The 14713-nt window shown below is 46.5% G+C and overlaps 2 protein-coding genes across 2 annotated transcripts; both read left to right on the forward strand.

Moving 5' to 3' along the window:
* Positions 1–2929: 2929 nt before the first annotated feature.
* Positions 2930–4301, forward strand: MYF6 (myogenic factor 6). Its single transcript, XM_004583062.3, has 3 exons — positions 2930–3546; positions 3838–3928; positions 4157–4301. Exons 1-3 carry the CDS (start codon positions 3028–3030, stop codon positions 4273–4275), a joined length of 729 nt encoding a protein of 242 aa, XP_004583119.1. The 5' UTR covers positions 2930–3027; the 3' UTR covers positions 4276–4301.
* A 7297-nt stretch (positions 4302–11598) lies between these two features.
* On the forward strand, positions 11599–13871 carry MYF5 (myogenic factor 5). Its single transcript, XM_004583063.2, has 3 exons — positions 11599–12219; positions 13011–13086; positions 13627–13871. Exons 1-3 carry the CDS (start codon positions 11719–11721, stop codon positions 13815–13817), a joined length of 768 nt encoding a protein of 255 aa, XP_004583120.2. The 5' UTR covers positions 11599–11718; the 3' UTR covers positions 13818–13871.
* The last annotated feature ends 842 nt before the right edge of the window (positions 13872–14713 follow it).

Below are 14713 nucleotides of genomic sequence, written 5' to 3' on the forward strand. Positions count from 1 at the left end.
GAGAGCTGGCTGTAGACCCTCACTCCACCTTCCCCCCAGGCCGACTCTGGGGGGCTGTGGTGCCTGTCAGTCATAAGGGAGACCTAGACCAACGTCCAGCTTCCTGCTTTGGACTTGCCCAACCCCAGCCCCAAGACAGACATTTAAGCAGTGAACCAGTGGGTAGGCTGACAGCACGCTTGCTTGCTCTCTCTCTCTTTCCCCTCCCTTCCTCCCTTCCTTTCCCTCTGTCAATAAATGAAAATATCTTCATTAGAAACTACTGAGAACGGATCCCTTTTATTTTGCCAAGTTTATCAGTGAAAATCTGAGGAGTTGAAATATTAAGGCACATGAAGTCCTCACAGCTCAAAAACACATGGTTTCCAGGCCACTTAAATCTCAATCCCAAGGCCATTTCTCTCATTTCTTTGGTCTCCTTTTCAATTTCACTCAAGCTTCTAGATTCAAACTCCAGAAGAAGCAAAGTTTTTATTAGTTTATCCTTAGCACCTGGAAATTATCTGGCATTAGTAGGTACTCAATAAATGTTGGATTAGCGAATCTTCTTAGTTGTTATCTTTAGGATTTGGGGGGAAAATCTTGTATGACAGCCTGCTAGTTAAAGAACAACTTTTCATCTGTCTTTACATAGGTAAAAGACAGTAGAGACTGTGGTTAAGAGCACAAATAATGTTCCATAAGAAATATTAAACTGGGGCCTATCTTGGTAGCCTAGTGGCTAAAGTCCTTATCTTGCATGCACCAGGATCCCATATGGGCACCAGTTCTAATCCCACCGGCCCCGCTTCCCATCCAGCTCCCTGCTTGTGGCCTGGGAAAGCAGTTAAGGACAGCCTAAAGCCTTGGGACCCTGCACCCGTGTGGGAGACCTAAAAGAAGTTCCTGGCTCCTGGCTTCGGATCAGTTCAGCTCTGACCATTGCGCCCACTTGGGAAGTGAATCAACGGATAGAACATGTTCCCTTGTCTCTCCTCTCTGTTTATCTGCCTTTCCAATAAAAATAAATCTTGAAAAAAAAAGTTAAACTCTACCTTGAGTTTTGGATGCCTTCAACCAGCATTCTTTATTATATTTAACAATCTACTGAAAGCAATGGAAGAATATATCACAAAGAAATATCAAGTTATTATTCTATCTTGTGCTTCTAATTGCTCCCTAAACACAAGAAAGATTCTCAAACCTCATGAGGAATTATGCAACTGTAAAACAAAACACCAAAAAACCCAAAGTGTTGAAATTTAACATCCTCATTCTGTGGCTCAATGCACTATAACCAATTTTCTTCTGGAACAGTCAGCTCAAATCAAACATTTCACAAGTTCCTAAATGATCTAACAATTATTTGCTTTATCTTTGAAAAAAAATTGAAGTCATAGAGAACATGATTATAGGCTATACAATCAACACCGTTGAAGGTAGAACATTAGAACCTGGTGCTTATATCTAGTGTTTTCTGACTAAAAAGGCTGACTGTCATCCCACAGACTACTTATGGTAAAAAGGAGTCCCTCAAGAACTCCAGGAGGGAAAAGAGGAGGAAGAGAAGGCCAGGGGTGGGGACAGGCCTGGGGGAGGGGTGGGAAGAGAAGAGGGGAGAGGATAGGGAACAAAACAGAGTGGGGGGTGGGGCACCACTTTCATAGCAGCTGTGCTTTATTACCTTCATCAGCATTGGTCTTTATCTTACACAAAGCTTTACACATGGTAACTGATGCTCATCAAGCCACCTGACAGCTGATGGAATCCTCAGCAAAACTTCCTAAGACAACTACTGTTACCTTGAACAAACTGGACCCTACACTTAATCATGAATACATAAGCAGACATTACTATTCCACTAACGCCCTTGGCTAGGACTTAGATGATCCGCAGAATGCAGGGCCGCTGAATATCACCTTTGTAACCACCTTCTGAAGAACCACACGTGAATGAATGTATCGGACCACAGGTAAGCTGCCATCAGAAAATCTATTTCCTTGCTTGTGCCTGAGTTACTGCCCTTCTCAACTCAACCCAATCAACTTGTCTGGAGTCAGTGGATATGAGGATGCTTCTGCAAAAGCCATGGGCACACAGCCTGTAGGCCAGGGGCACTTGGAGTGGGCCACAAGTGAATCCTGAAATAGCAAGGAGCTTGTTTTCACTAAAACTATTTTTAAGGAAGAGCTATTACATGTCTGGCAACTCCATCCTCCATCCCACCCTTTACTGCTCCACCAGGGCAGGGCACAGAATACAGATCCTGATTGCTCCTTCCAAAACATAAAAGATAGCTCAGGATGGGATAGTCTCTAGGGAAGGACCCAGAAGTCCTTTCATGCACTAACATGGAACTTGAGGACCCTTCAGCCTCCCCCTCCAGCTCCCAAATCACCTCACAGCCCTAGTAAAAGAGAGGAAAGTGATTTACCTGCTTCTGTGAGGCTGAAGACTGACAGTCATGCATAACCTTGGGAGGGCTATGAGGGTTTTAACCACGGGCAGAGATAGCATCTTTTTGACAGGCAAGAGACAAGAGCTGAACCACTCTGCAAAGACTAACCAGGTTATTTTGGAGCAATGGCTATTGCCTTTGCAATCTTTCCTCATGTGTCTATACTTAGAATTCAGAGGAGTCCAGGGGGAGGGAGAATGGGCAGCCTTAATCCCCAGCTGTTTTGAAGTTGTCCTGTAAGCAGGTTAACCTCTGAACTGAGATGGAAGTGAGTCCAATATTTTTGTTTAAACCATGGGAGTCTGTCCTGGTTTATTCCAACCTTTTCCTTATAGGCTGCCACCTCACTCTCAGAGGGGACACCTCTCAGTTTTCGTCCAAACGAGATGTTCTAGAGAGTACCAGCAGTCATCATGTTAAGAGATGGCTGCTCCATGACAGCTAAGAGTTGGATTGAGTTTCAGGAGCTACTATATATAAAGCTGGGCTGACTTATGTCACCACACTAATTAAATGCCATCTGGGTGGTTCCTCTGGCTTTTTGAATCCATCACCCAGTTCACATTGAGGCAGAGGCCAAGGAGCAGAACATGATGATGGACCTTTTTGAATCTGGCTCCTATTTCTTCTACTTGGACGGGGAAAATGTTACTCTGCAGCCTTTAGAAGTGGCAGAGGGCTCTCCTTTGTATCCAGGGAGTGATGGGACCCTGTCCCCCTGCCAGGACCAAATACCCCCGGAAGCCGGGAGTGACAGCAGTGGGGAGGAACACGTACTGGCGCCCCCCGGCCTGCAGCCTCCCCACTGCCCCGGCCAATGTCTCATCTGGGCTTGTAAGACCTGCAAGAGAAAATCTGCCCCCACGGATCGGCGGAAAGCTGCCACCCTGAGGGAGAGGAGGAGGCTTAAGAAAATCAACGAGGCCTTCGAGGCCCTAAAGCGGAGGACTGTGGCCAACCCCAACCAGAGGCTGCCCAAGGTGGAGATTCTACGGAGTGCCATCAGCTACATTGAGCGGCTGCAGGACCTGCTCCACAGACTGGACCAGCAGGAGAAAATGCAGGAGCTGGGGGTGGACCCCTTCAACTACAGACCCAAGCAAGAAACTGTAAGCCCCAAAGCTACTGGACAGGAAACTGCAAAGACGGATTCAGTTCCTTCCTCAGGGGCCTTCACTTCAGCTGCTCCGTTTCCCTCCCCACCCGCCTTTACACTACCCCTGCCTCTTAGTGAACCCCCAGTGACCCTCGAAGACTGGTCCCTGCAATAGGCAGGAAATGGTGCACCCGGGCCCCGAGGAAGCACGGGAGACACCCCCATAAAACCCCACTTCCCCCAACCCCCCGGAATTTGTTTCCTTCCTAATCTGCCGCTGCCTTAATTTTTTTTCCCCCTCCAGCTTGAGGGCGCGGATTTCCTGCGCACCTGCAGCTCCCAGTGGCCAAGCGTTTCGGATCATTCCAGGGGGCTCCTGATAACTGCTAAGGAAGGTAAAGCAAAACAAAGGTTGCTAGGCTGTGTCCGAGAGGGGGCTGGGGTCTTCTGCTCGTCTTGGGCAAATAGGGCTCCCAGGGACAACAAGGGGGCGTCCCCGTGAGAAGGGGGCCCCTTTGCGCACAGGGTCCCGGCTCTGCGGCGCGGCCCAGGCCGGCGAGCGCCGAGCTGCCTGGTTCTTCCCTCTGCGACCCTGTTTGCGTGTGTTTGTTTTCTGCTTACAGGAGGAGCAAGCGTAGACTCGTCTGCCTCGAGTAGCCTCCGGTGTCTTTCCTCCATCGTGGACAGCATTTCCTCTGAGGAGCGCAAACTCCCCTGCGCCGAGGAAGTGGTGGAGAAGTAACGGCGGCGCGCTCGGGCACGGCCGGAAGATCCCACCCACCTGCTTTTCCCTAATCCTGTAGGTTAATGCTTAGGAACCCAGAACTCCGAGTGGACGAAAAGGAAAGAGCCAAATTAACAAAGAAACTGTGTGCACATTCAAATGAAAAAAAGTCTTTCGGCTTTGAGCTTTTGTTTTTTGGGGACTTGCAGCGGCTTTGCACCCTTGTTTTCGTGTTTGCTATTGTAATACATTAACTTTTATTAGGGTGATCCTTTCGCGCCACATTGAAAAGAAATTCATTCCTGTGTAAAGCAAAGTGGGAAGGTTGTGTCTCATCTTAATGATATTTACTGTATTTTTGTAAATAGTCTTAGTACTTTTCATTTTTTATGTCAATCCAAGAAGTATATTTTAACTGTGGAATGATGTATATAAGCGTGTGTGCGGATCCTGTTATTATCATGAAAACTGAGTTTCTATGTGGAACAAAGTTGGTCTGAATTTGGTACAACTGGAAAAAGTATGTTTGAGGCCTTGTGTGCAAAAATAAAAAGGAAACATTTTGATTTACACCTCGTCACTCAGGTGTTTTCCTTAAGGCTGATAGAAAGCAAGGTAGACCAGCTGTTGTCCGTTGTCTGAATTAAAGCCGACTGTTAGTTCGTTTAGATCTGACACTTGGGTGAAGAATAGCCAGGAGTCTTTTTTTTTCCCTTTCTTTCTGTGTTTAGTACCTTATCCCTGGAAAGCTGAGTGGGCATTACAAAGTTAGCAAAGTCCTGCTGCTAGACACGCAGCACACAGAACTCCCGACCTGCCTTGGGGAGCTTTAAGCGGAGGTAGCCCCAATTGCTTTCAGTCTTTGATGTCCCAGGCCGCCTCCCCGGTTTTCTTGAACTAGACTCGTCCTTAGCACAGTGGAATATCTTCAAGGCCTCGTGTGGTTTGGATTTGTTTTCCAAACAGGGAGATAAAAGCGAGGGGCAATGTGTCTCTTGAGGGAGGGGATGGTGTCTTTGAAGGGAAGGTTGCTTCAAGAGAAGCAAGGGTTAAATACGGGCAAAAGACAACAACAACACACATGAAACCTTTTAGCTGGGCCAAACACAAATCCCCGAGAGGCTCCAAGCCCCAGGAGTTCCTGGCTTGGGGGATTTTACAACGTGTGCCAGGTTTTGTTCATCCTGTAACCTCAGGAAGAAACGACCACCAAGAAAAACTGGAGAGGAGAGGATCTCTTACAGTCTCCTAGATTTTGTAAAGGACACCAGTCACAGCCTTCCCCCAGCCCCTGAACGCCTACCTCTCCCGTTCCTCAGGGGCTCCTCTTCGGTTTAAATATGTGAAAGTCGGATCCAACGCCCCCAGCCTCACGTTGATTCCTCGCCCGCCCGTGGGGTGACCGTCTGCGGCGCCCCCTGCAGGCGTGGAGCTGTAGCACCCATTTTCCGTCACCACCAAGGGGGGGCGTCTTCCTGTACACACGGAGTATTGATGAGAAATCCTGGAGATTCGAAGTGCTCCAAGATTTCACAGCTTTTACTGGCTAAGCACCCTCAACCTGAAAATGTAAAATGCGAAACAGGTGCTAAAAACGCCTAGGAATTTCAAGCTGGGGATGGTCTTCCTTCCCTTACAAAGCTGGTGGGAGATTTAGTAGATGCAATTGGCTGAGTCCCGGTGGCTGCTGGCAACTTAAATACAGAGTATAATAGTGTCCAGTTCCTCGAGTTGTGAAGATTCACTTAGCAAAGATATTTCAAGCACGTAGGCAACTGGGGGTGCAAAATAAACGTTGGCCATCAGTTCTGTGTTTGTTACTAGCAAAGCTAGATTGATCCTCAAGAAGCTTTTCCTGCGTGCATAGTTCGTTAGGCCTCCATTAGCTCTGGCTGGGAAGAGTATTCACATCGTGAGATCAGTGCTGATATAACCTCAGTAATATCAGCAAGGGAGGCATGCTCAGCATTTTACGAACTAACTATAATCCTACAAAGGTTGATGAGAGAGTACTGTTGCTCATCTCCTTCAGACCACAGGTTCCTCCATGGTGTTAATACCAAGCCCGGACTCCCACACCATGCGATTCTCAGTGGCTTTGAGCCTGTGCTGACAGGGAAACCTTTTACTCTAGGGACCTGGTATGGCCCATAGAATTCAATGATTCTCTGAAAACCATTTTTGGAAATCTCTTTCTCAAGAGTAGCTAGCTAGTAAACTGCAAATTAAAGCAGTGAGTAATTTCATGAAGAATAGGTGCTAAAGGACATGTGTATATCCATAAACCATTTTCATTATATATCCATCATTTTTTTCTTTCTCTAAGAAATCTCAACAGATTTCCCTAAAATGTATGTGAGTACACCTATATTTTTGAATACCGAATCAACTATGCAACTAAAAAAAAGTATTGCCTTTGGTCAAGTGAAATCACTTATTTTTTAATTGCGCATGTGTTCATAACAAATTTTGTGCTATCAACTGCCCAGTGGCAGAATGCTTTTATCAAGTCATGGACTCGTTGATAGATTTTATTCAGTCTTTGCGAGCACCATCCTGCCTGCCTCTCTTAGCTCGGTAACTTGAGATATTGTTTGGAATACGTTTGCCTACAGAAGTCTCTTCATTAAATAGAGCAAATATTTCCCAAAGACTTCATGTGACCTCAACGGCTGTAGCTGACATGTTAGACTTTCCAGTGAAATCCTTGGTGTGTTTGCAATTAGACTGTTTTTGTTTGATATTAATGTTGATAATCTTAGCCAAGGCCAAAGCCAAAACAAACAGGGCTATGGAAGCAGAAAATCAAGACATAATAACTTGGGTAAGATAAGCAATTTGGAAATGAATCCAAGCCTTTTTCTAAAGGAAAAGTATAATGTTATCAAGTATAAAATAATCAGTGATTTTTTTATATTGCTATAGAAATAGTTTGTGGAATTTCAAATGTGTTTTTTTCTCAATCTGACTGTAGTATCATATCTGGGTCATTAAATTTTAAGTCTGATCAGTGTTCAAATCCACTTATGTCAAATAATCTCACTCCCCTCCTCTCTCCTCTAAACTTTTTCATACCGTTTGGAGGCGATGAGAGAGCTGACACTTGTCCAACTCTTCTGGAAGTTGACAGAGAAAACTTCACATGCTGAAAGTGAGACACGCATTACTCAAACCCAAAGAAGTTACTCATTTGCCCTTTTCCTTTAGCAACGTTTTACCCAATCTCTTCATTTTAAACCCCCTTGTACAATACCATAGCCAGAATGTAAAAACCGTTTTACTTTCAATTTAGAATGGCCTATTGTTGAATCCACTGCATCAAATAAACGGCAGTTTCCTCGGAGTGAAGCTCCCCAGTGTCCCTCTGGTCACTCCCTTAGACTGAATCAGTGTAGCTGATCCCCTGCCCTGGAGGTTTCACTCGGGGGTGGCGTGGGGTGGAGGGTTGAGGGGGAGAGCGATTTCTTCCAAACCTAGTTCAGAGTCAGTCTGTGAGATGGAATGGCTATGCCATGTGCTGGAACAAAGATCATGCTGGTAGAACCGGCTACTTTTTCTACTAGCAAGGCTGCTAAATGCTCTTCTGTGGGCCTTTGATCTCCCCTGGGAGTCTTTGAATGCAAGCAGAGGCCAATGTCTTCCTCAGCTGTCTTCTCCACAAATTCTTCCAGCAGCTCTGGCAGGTACTAATGTGTTTACTTAGGTGTGCCTGCTTGCCAGAGCTAGCTGCAGTTGGAAACTGTTTAGCACACTGTGAAGTCGTCTATATTGAGCAAAAATCACAGGAGCAAATCCCTCGGTCCAGGAGTCGATAAGCGTCTGCAGGTAGAAGTGAGTGAGAATGGATTTGTCATCCTATGTAAATGGGATCTCTCCCTTTAAAAAAGAAAAATAGAAAAACGTGGAGAATTTTCAGTATGACAGAAGCCCTAGGGTGGGCAAAATTTACTAGGCAAGGAAGCTCTGAGCCTGGCTTGCTGGTGTAGTCTGTCCATCAGCACCAGCTGGCTGCTAGAATGCTTTAACTAAAATAGATTCAACTGAGAGAAAAAAAAAACATTAAAACTTGTTTTTAAGATACAAGAATATCAAACACGTATTTAGTTTTATTCAGAACATACACATTAAGAAAACTAAATAACCTATCCATCTCACAAGACACTTGTGGGTGTTCACACTCCCCTGGAGGTGGCTTTTTCCTCCCTTTCGTACCCACGGTGAAGCTTTCCTAAGAAACAGTGCTGCAAGTTAGATTTCAATAGCCTGGTCGCATTTTAAATGAATGTATGATGCAAGATACGCACTGCGGTCCGCAATGCTGGAAAGCAGATGGCATTTTCACGGTGCAAGGGGTAGAAGGCAGTCTCGGCTGATTTTGAGGGAAGCGCTCAACTGGTAACCAGTTAATTTTTTTTTTCCAAAGCACAGTTGCTTCCTAGTTTCATTCCCTCCCTTGCTCACCAGTATTTGTCCCTAGGTAGCTCAGTCAGTCCCCCATTTTTCTCTCTCCAGGTGTATCCTGGGATAAGGCAGTGGCTCCTGCCAGACTGCCCCCAGCCCCCGCATGCACCCCACCCAACCCTGAGCACCGGTTCCCCTCTTCTTGGCGCGCTGTCTCCAGACTTCCCCACCCCCACTTTTTTCTTTTGTCTGGCGCCCCTGACAGTGCTTTAAAAGTTTTGTCTCGTTTTTTTTTTTTTGACCACGGTGCCCTGAAATCCTATTTTCAGCACCTGAGTCCCAAGGGCCCTCAGTCCAGGACCCCCGCTCACAAGTCTCATTAAGCGGCCCGGCGTTTTCTCGGCTGCTTTCCTTCCATTCGCCTGCGGCACTCCGGTAAATTTGTTTTGAGATCACCTTACGGCAGAACGTCCTAACCTCCTAAAGCCACCAGGACACCCGTCCGCCCAGGCACGGAGCAAGGGGAGAAGACGGCAGGGCCGACGCTCCAGTCTCTGCTCCTGGGCTCCCTGCAGGAGCCTGCTGAGCCCGCGGAGCCCCAAGGACCAGAAGTGGAAAACAAACAAAATCCCCTCCGGGACTGGGGTTCTCACTCCAGGATGCCTCCTTTTCACCCCTCGAGACCTGGGGTGAATTGTCCGGTTCCTCCAGCTTTGCTGTGCTTTTTAAAACGGGGCCACATAATAGCTCCCACAGGGTCGTTGCAGACTCTTGAATAAACTGATATATGTAAACACTTGAGAACTGTATTTGGCAAATAGGAAATGACAAACTTTCCACTCTGAGGGGAACCAGTACAAAACCTGTTACATAAACTGAGCAACAAGGTAGGAAGAAAAGTATTCTCTTGCTGTCAAACCTTCAAGAACCGAGTTGGCATGTATGCAAGCTCCAAAACTGTTTTAGTTGGGCCAAGTGTGTTTAGTGTTTCCACTCTCCCACCCAAAAACCAATGGTCGACAGTTGCTGACCAGAGCCAGGGGGCATGGCTGAGGGTCCCTGGTTGGGGATAACCATACCCTGTTGCATTTCAGAGAGCTCTGCTTTCAGGCGCTTTCAGGGCACAGAGGGAGGAACCCGGCACTTGGAGGACCTTTTGTGCAGCCCTGCGTACTTACTCATTTCCATCAAATCAAGTTTGGAAATAGCCCTAAGTAAGGTAGTGAGATTTCCTAGTGGCCGCCAGAATACTGCAAGGAGCCTGGTTGTTGAGCGATCTTTGACTTGGAAGAGAGCTAAAAATGGGCATTGGCTAGCACACTTAAATGACACTGATGCTGTCACTCTTCCAGTGCTGGTTTTTGGAGCCTTCCAGATAAAGGTCTCACTTGGGGGTGGGGGGCGGACAGGAATGGCAGAAATGTGTTTCCTCTCTCCCCTGTAGTAGACAGATCCACCAACCAGGAATGCTATAAGGAAATCATTTTTGCAAAAGTGAACACAAGGGCAAGTTCCCTCCCATCCAAGGAACTTCGGAGCCGCAACACTCACTGGGCTGGGTCCAGGTGAAAGCCTTCCCTCTTCCTTCCTCGGGGCACAAATCTTGGGGGGTGGGAAAGACCCCAGATGACTCCAGTTGTGTAGAGCTTCCTGGAGGTGATCACTACCTCCCTACTTCAGAGGGATCTGAAAGTGGAGGAGGATTGGTGAAAGTTGATTAATGGATTCATTGTCATCTCAATGGAAGCTTTGCCGTTCTACCAACCAAAGTTTCAAAGACCCTGCTGCGATTGCTTTGCCTGAGGCTTTTGTCAACTCAGAGCTTGGAGGTAGTGACTGGGCTTTAAGGAGCTGGAGATTTTGCAGGAGCCCAAGATCAACCGCCAGCAGCTGGGACGCATCTGTAACGGTGTTCATTTGCCTGAAAGCAGAAAATTAGCGACCCCAGAGCCCAGCCTGGCTGTTTAGTCTGTGGAAATAACAGGGCAGAGCAGAGAGGGAGGAAGAAAGGAGACTCGCCCTGGACAGGGAGTTGTGTTGTCCCAACAGCTTCCACGAAACATCTTCCGGGTATGGGTGGCTCTGGGGCCTGCTCAGAGTCCAGGGGAGGGGAAGTGTATGCAGGGGTGGGAGAGGAAGGCGGCACGGGGGAATGTTCCTAGGCACCTAGCCCTTCTGTGCCACCTCTTTGTGGATTTAACAGACAGATGTGCAAGAAGAACTGAGAGCCAGCTGTCTCCAGGAAGGGGCCCGTCCCATCTGCCTGCAAAACCGTGAGGCTGACCATCGGATCAGGACAGTAGTCAACCCAATCTCTACAAAATCCACTTAAAATAATAAACCCTGGATTTACTGCATGACAGAGAATGTTTCTCCAAGTTTTAGCAACCTTGATTCAGTTCATTGACTTGCCAAAAAGAAAACACACACACACACACACACACCTGAGGAAATGAAAGTTTCTGCAAAAAGAGAAATCAGATGAATCCCATCCACAATTGGGAAGAGTGACTCTTGGTGTCAGCTGAAAATATCATGCTGGGGTTCACTTTTAAGTAAATTATTATTTTAGAAGTGCATGAGCAATAGTGAAAAGTTGAATTTGCTCTGTTGGGTTTTTTTTTCTAGATATATATAGCTTAAGCAACCCCAATTTAGGTTATCTAGAGAGATGCAGAGAGAGAGAGCAGATTAAGTAGTCGTGCCCCATGCCTAGCACAAATGCAGGAAAACCATTAGCCCTCAAAATGGGCACTAAACAGCAAATTGTCTCTAGGGGAAAGGCGGAGATTTGCCAGACAGCCCCCGCGAGGGTTACGGTGGGATATGCTAATGATGCCAGGCCAAGGGGGCCGGCCTCCCTCCCCCACTTCCAGGATATATAAAGAGTCCCAATCTCAACCCTCCGACCCTGGCCAGCAGGCGTCTGCCCTTGCTAATTACCGGAGAAGCCCAGCCCGGGCTCCGCCTGGGATTTGCCGGCCCCGCTGCAACTCCAGCCTCCAGTTTTCTCCCTTTCGCCTCGCTGCCACTCAGTTGCCCCGCCTGCCCTTCTGCAGGATGGACCTGATGGAAGGCTGTCAGTTCTCACCTTCTGAATACTTCTACGAAGCCTCCTACATCCCATCCCCCGAGGGTGAATTTGGGGATGAGTTGGAGCCGAGAATGGCTGCTTTCGGGGTACACAAAGCAGAGCTGCAAGGCTCAGACGAGGATGAGCACGTGCGGGCGCCCACGGGCCACCACCAGGCTGGCCACTGCCTCATGTGGGCCTGCAAAGCATGCAAGAGGAAGTCCACCACCATGGATCGACGGAAGGCGGCCACCATGCGCGAGCGCAGACGCCTCAAGAAGGTCAACCAGGCTTTTGAGACACTCAAGAGATGCACAACCACCAACCCCAACCAGAGGCTGCCCAAGGTGGAGATCCTCAGGAATGCCATTCGCTACATCGAGAGCCTGCAAGAGCTGCTGAGAGAGCAGGTGGAGAACTACTACAGCCTTCCAGGGCAGAGCTGTTCCGAGCCCACCAGCCCCACGTCCAACTGTTCTGACGGCATGGTAAGCCACAGCTCTTGTGTGTCTGGCCTCTCCGGTGCCAATCTGCCCAAAATCCAAACATCTCATTTTACTAGCTGTAGTAACATGTGGGGCTGGGTCCAGGGGTTTGCTGAATGACTTAAGAGAAGGAAGTCCGCACATTTAGAAAGGAACCCGCGCTGTTGAACAAGATTTCAGTTTGATTCCCTGCCAACGTCTAGAGATACACAGGGTAGAGCTGGCATGTGAGATGGGGGTGGCGGTGATGCTGTGAATGTTCAATCGTATAGTCTCTCCATTACTCAGTTTATTTCCCAAACCAGAGGACCCTGTCACATGCTTACCACCAATTTCATGAGGAAATGGAACGATGGGCTAGCATGAGCCCAGTCCCTGGCTTGGCTGAGGCCTGGCAGGAGATAATGATGCATTCTTTTCAGACAACGTTTGCTCCAGCACTGCCAGATTTTAATCCATTCTTGCCCTGGGAAAGTGTTTTCTCCCTGAATTAGTGTGGCTTCCTTCTGCTCCAATCCATTTTTCATGGTTAACCCAATGCACATTGCTGCTAAATTCCACCTCCCATCCTCTCCTTGCTACAGCTCTCCTCTTCATCAAGCACAGAGACGGACCTTACTGCCCTGACAACCTGGGGAGGGCTATGCCTTCCTAAATCAAGGAAAGGAAGGTGACGTGGGGCAGTCAGTCTGCAAAGCAAGTGGGCAAAACACTGCCTCAACCCCAGCTCAGAGCATTTTTTTTTTGCCAAGACGTGAAAGCAAAGTCCATTTTTGCGTGTGTTTATGTTACAGCCTGAATGCAACAGTCCTGTCTGGTCCAGAAAGAACAGCAGTTTTGACAGCGTCTACTGTCCTGATATGTCCAATGGTAAGAACTGGTCATTTCAGAGAGGTGGACACTAGTTCTGTATCACACTTCCGCCTTTCAAAGCAGTCTGTTCTTCCAGGTGATGTCAGGGATGGGAATGAAATAATGTGATCACAGCGAAGGCTCTGGCAGAGTGAAACAAGCATACAGATTCTGCTCTAGATCCCCCCGACACACACACACACACACACACACACACTCTCTGTCTCAGACACACACACACACACACTCTCTCTCTCTCTCTGACACACACACACTCTCTCTCTCTCTCTCTCTCTCTCTCTCCCTCCCTCCCTCCCTCCCTCCCTCCCTCCCAGACACACACACACATACACTTTTGCTTTAAAGTTTCCCAGGGGTTTTCTCACTCCAGATTTCCCAAGGAATTAATAGATACTTGCGGCAGATTTCTGCATCAGGCCGTCTGTGATCACCTGACCCCTGATGTCAAAAGCACTCACCCACAGTTAAACATAAGCAAGTCTGTCTCTCCCAGGTGATTTCTTTCTTTTTGAAATGTTTCCCTCCTTGTATCCTTAGTCTATGCCACAGATAAAGGCTCCTTATCCAGCTTGGACTGCTTATCCAGCATAGTGGATCGGATCACCTCCCCAGAGCAGCATGGTTTGACTCTCCAGGACCCGGCTTCTCACTCTCCAGTGGCCAGCTCCGATTCACAACCTGCAACTCCAGGGGCCTCTAGTTCCAGGCTCATCTATCATGTGCTATGAACTACATGTCTAGTGTAGGTCCGTTCAGTTCAACCAGAAGGCCTATTGCACAGGATGAAATTCTAATATCAAGAAAGCCTGTATATATAAAGATTGCTTTTCAGTTGTAAATTTGTGAATATTAGCTGACCTCCCTCTTTATTAGAAAATAATATTTAACTAAAAAGTCACTATTGCAAGTAATGCTTCTTCGCTTTAGATGCATAGTTCCAATAATATTATTTCTGATAGGAGGCAATTCTTTAAGGTAGGTTGTTGCAATGCATAATTTATATAAATATATATTATAAATATTGCTAATCAAAATATCTTTGGTGTTTATATCTTATTTTTTCTTCAATATTAGAACAGCTGGCAGTCCATTACAAGAAATTTAAATATATTTAACTTTTGCCTTTCTCCTTAATTTTTGGTTATATTGTATTAAATAAAAAATATAGCAATACTGCCCAATGGTATATATTCTGATCGTTTAAAAACTGTATCTTTTAAGTGTAAGCACTAAAGAGTACTTTGTGGATAATTTCAAGATATGAAAAATTTTGGAAATTCCACCATAAATAAAATTGTTTACTACAAGAAATATTTTGGTTCTTGACTTGTTAAAGACCCTTAAATATTGACATGAAATGTTTAAGTTTGGGCTGAAAAAAGGTTACTTTATGGGCAAATTTGAATAATTACTATCTTATAAATCTAGTTTAGATCCTGTTGATGTCACTAGTGAAAATACAGTAAGTAAATGATAAGAGAGCATGCTAAATAAAAATTTCTTTTATCTTAGCTCTATATCATTTAATGTCAAGTTGTGTTGTATGAAAATGAGGTAGAAGTTACTCAGCCACACAGAACAATGGCATAACTTTAAAGAAAATGAATGTAACATTATATCATTC

The sequence above is a fragment of the Ochotona princeps genome, chromosome 15, assembly GCF_030435755.1.
Source record: "Ochotona princeps isolate mOchPri1 chromosome 15, mOchPri1.hap1, whole genome shotgun sequence".
Lineage (NCBI taxonomy): Eukaryota > Metazoa > Chordata > Mammalia > Lagomorpha > Ochotonidae > Ochotona > Ochotona princeps.

Bases quoted from the DNA above. Each gene is read 5' to 3' on its own strand.
- MYF6 (XM_004583062.3), top strand. From the start codon at position 3,028: ATGATGATGGACCTTTTTGAATCTGGCTCCTATTTCTTCTACTTGGAC. The intron at 3,547-3,837 runs GTAAGCCCCAAA...TTCCCCCTCCAG, and splicing joins ACAGACCCAAGCAAGAAACT to CTTGAGGGCGCGGATTTCCT. The intron at 3,929-4,156 runs GTAAAGCAAAAC...TTCTGCTTACAG, and splicing joins CCTGATAACTGCTAAGGAAG to GAGGAGCAAGCGTAGACTCG.
- MYF5 (XM_004583063.2), top strand. From the start codon at position 11,719: ATGGACCTGATGGAAGGCTGTCAGTTCTCACCTTCTGAATACTTCTAC. The intron at 12,220-13,010 runs GTAAGCCACAGC...TTTATGTTACAG, and splicing joins CCAACTGTTCTGACGGCATG to CCTGAATGCAACAGTCCTGT. The intron at 13,087-13,626 runs GTAAGAACTGGT...TTGTATCCTTAG, and splicing joins CTGTCCTGATATGTCCAATG to TCTATGCCACAGATAAAGGC.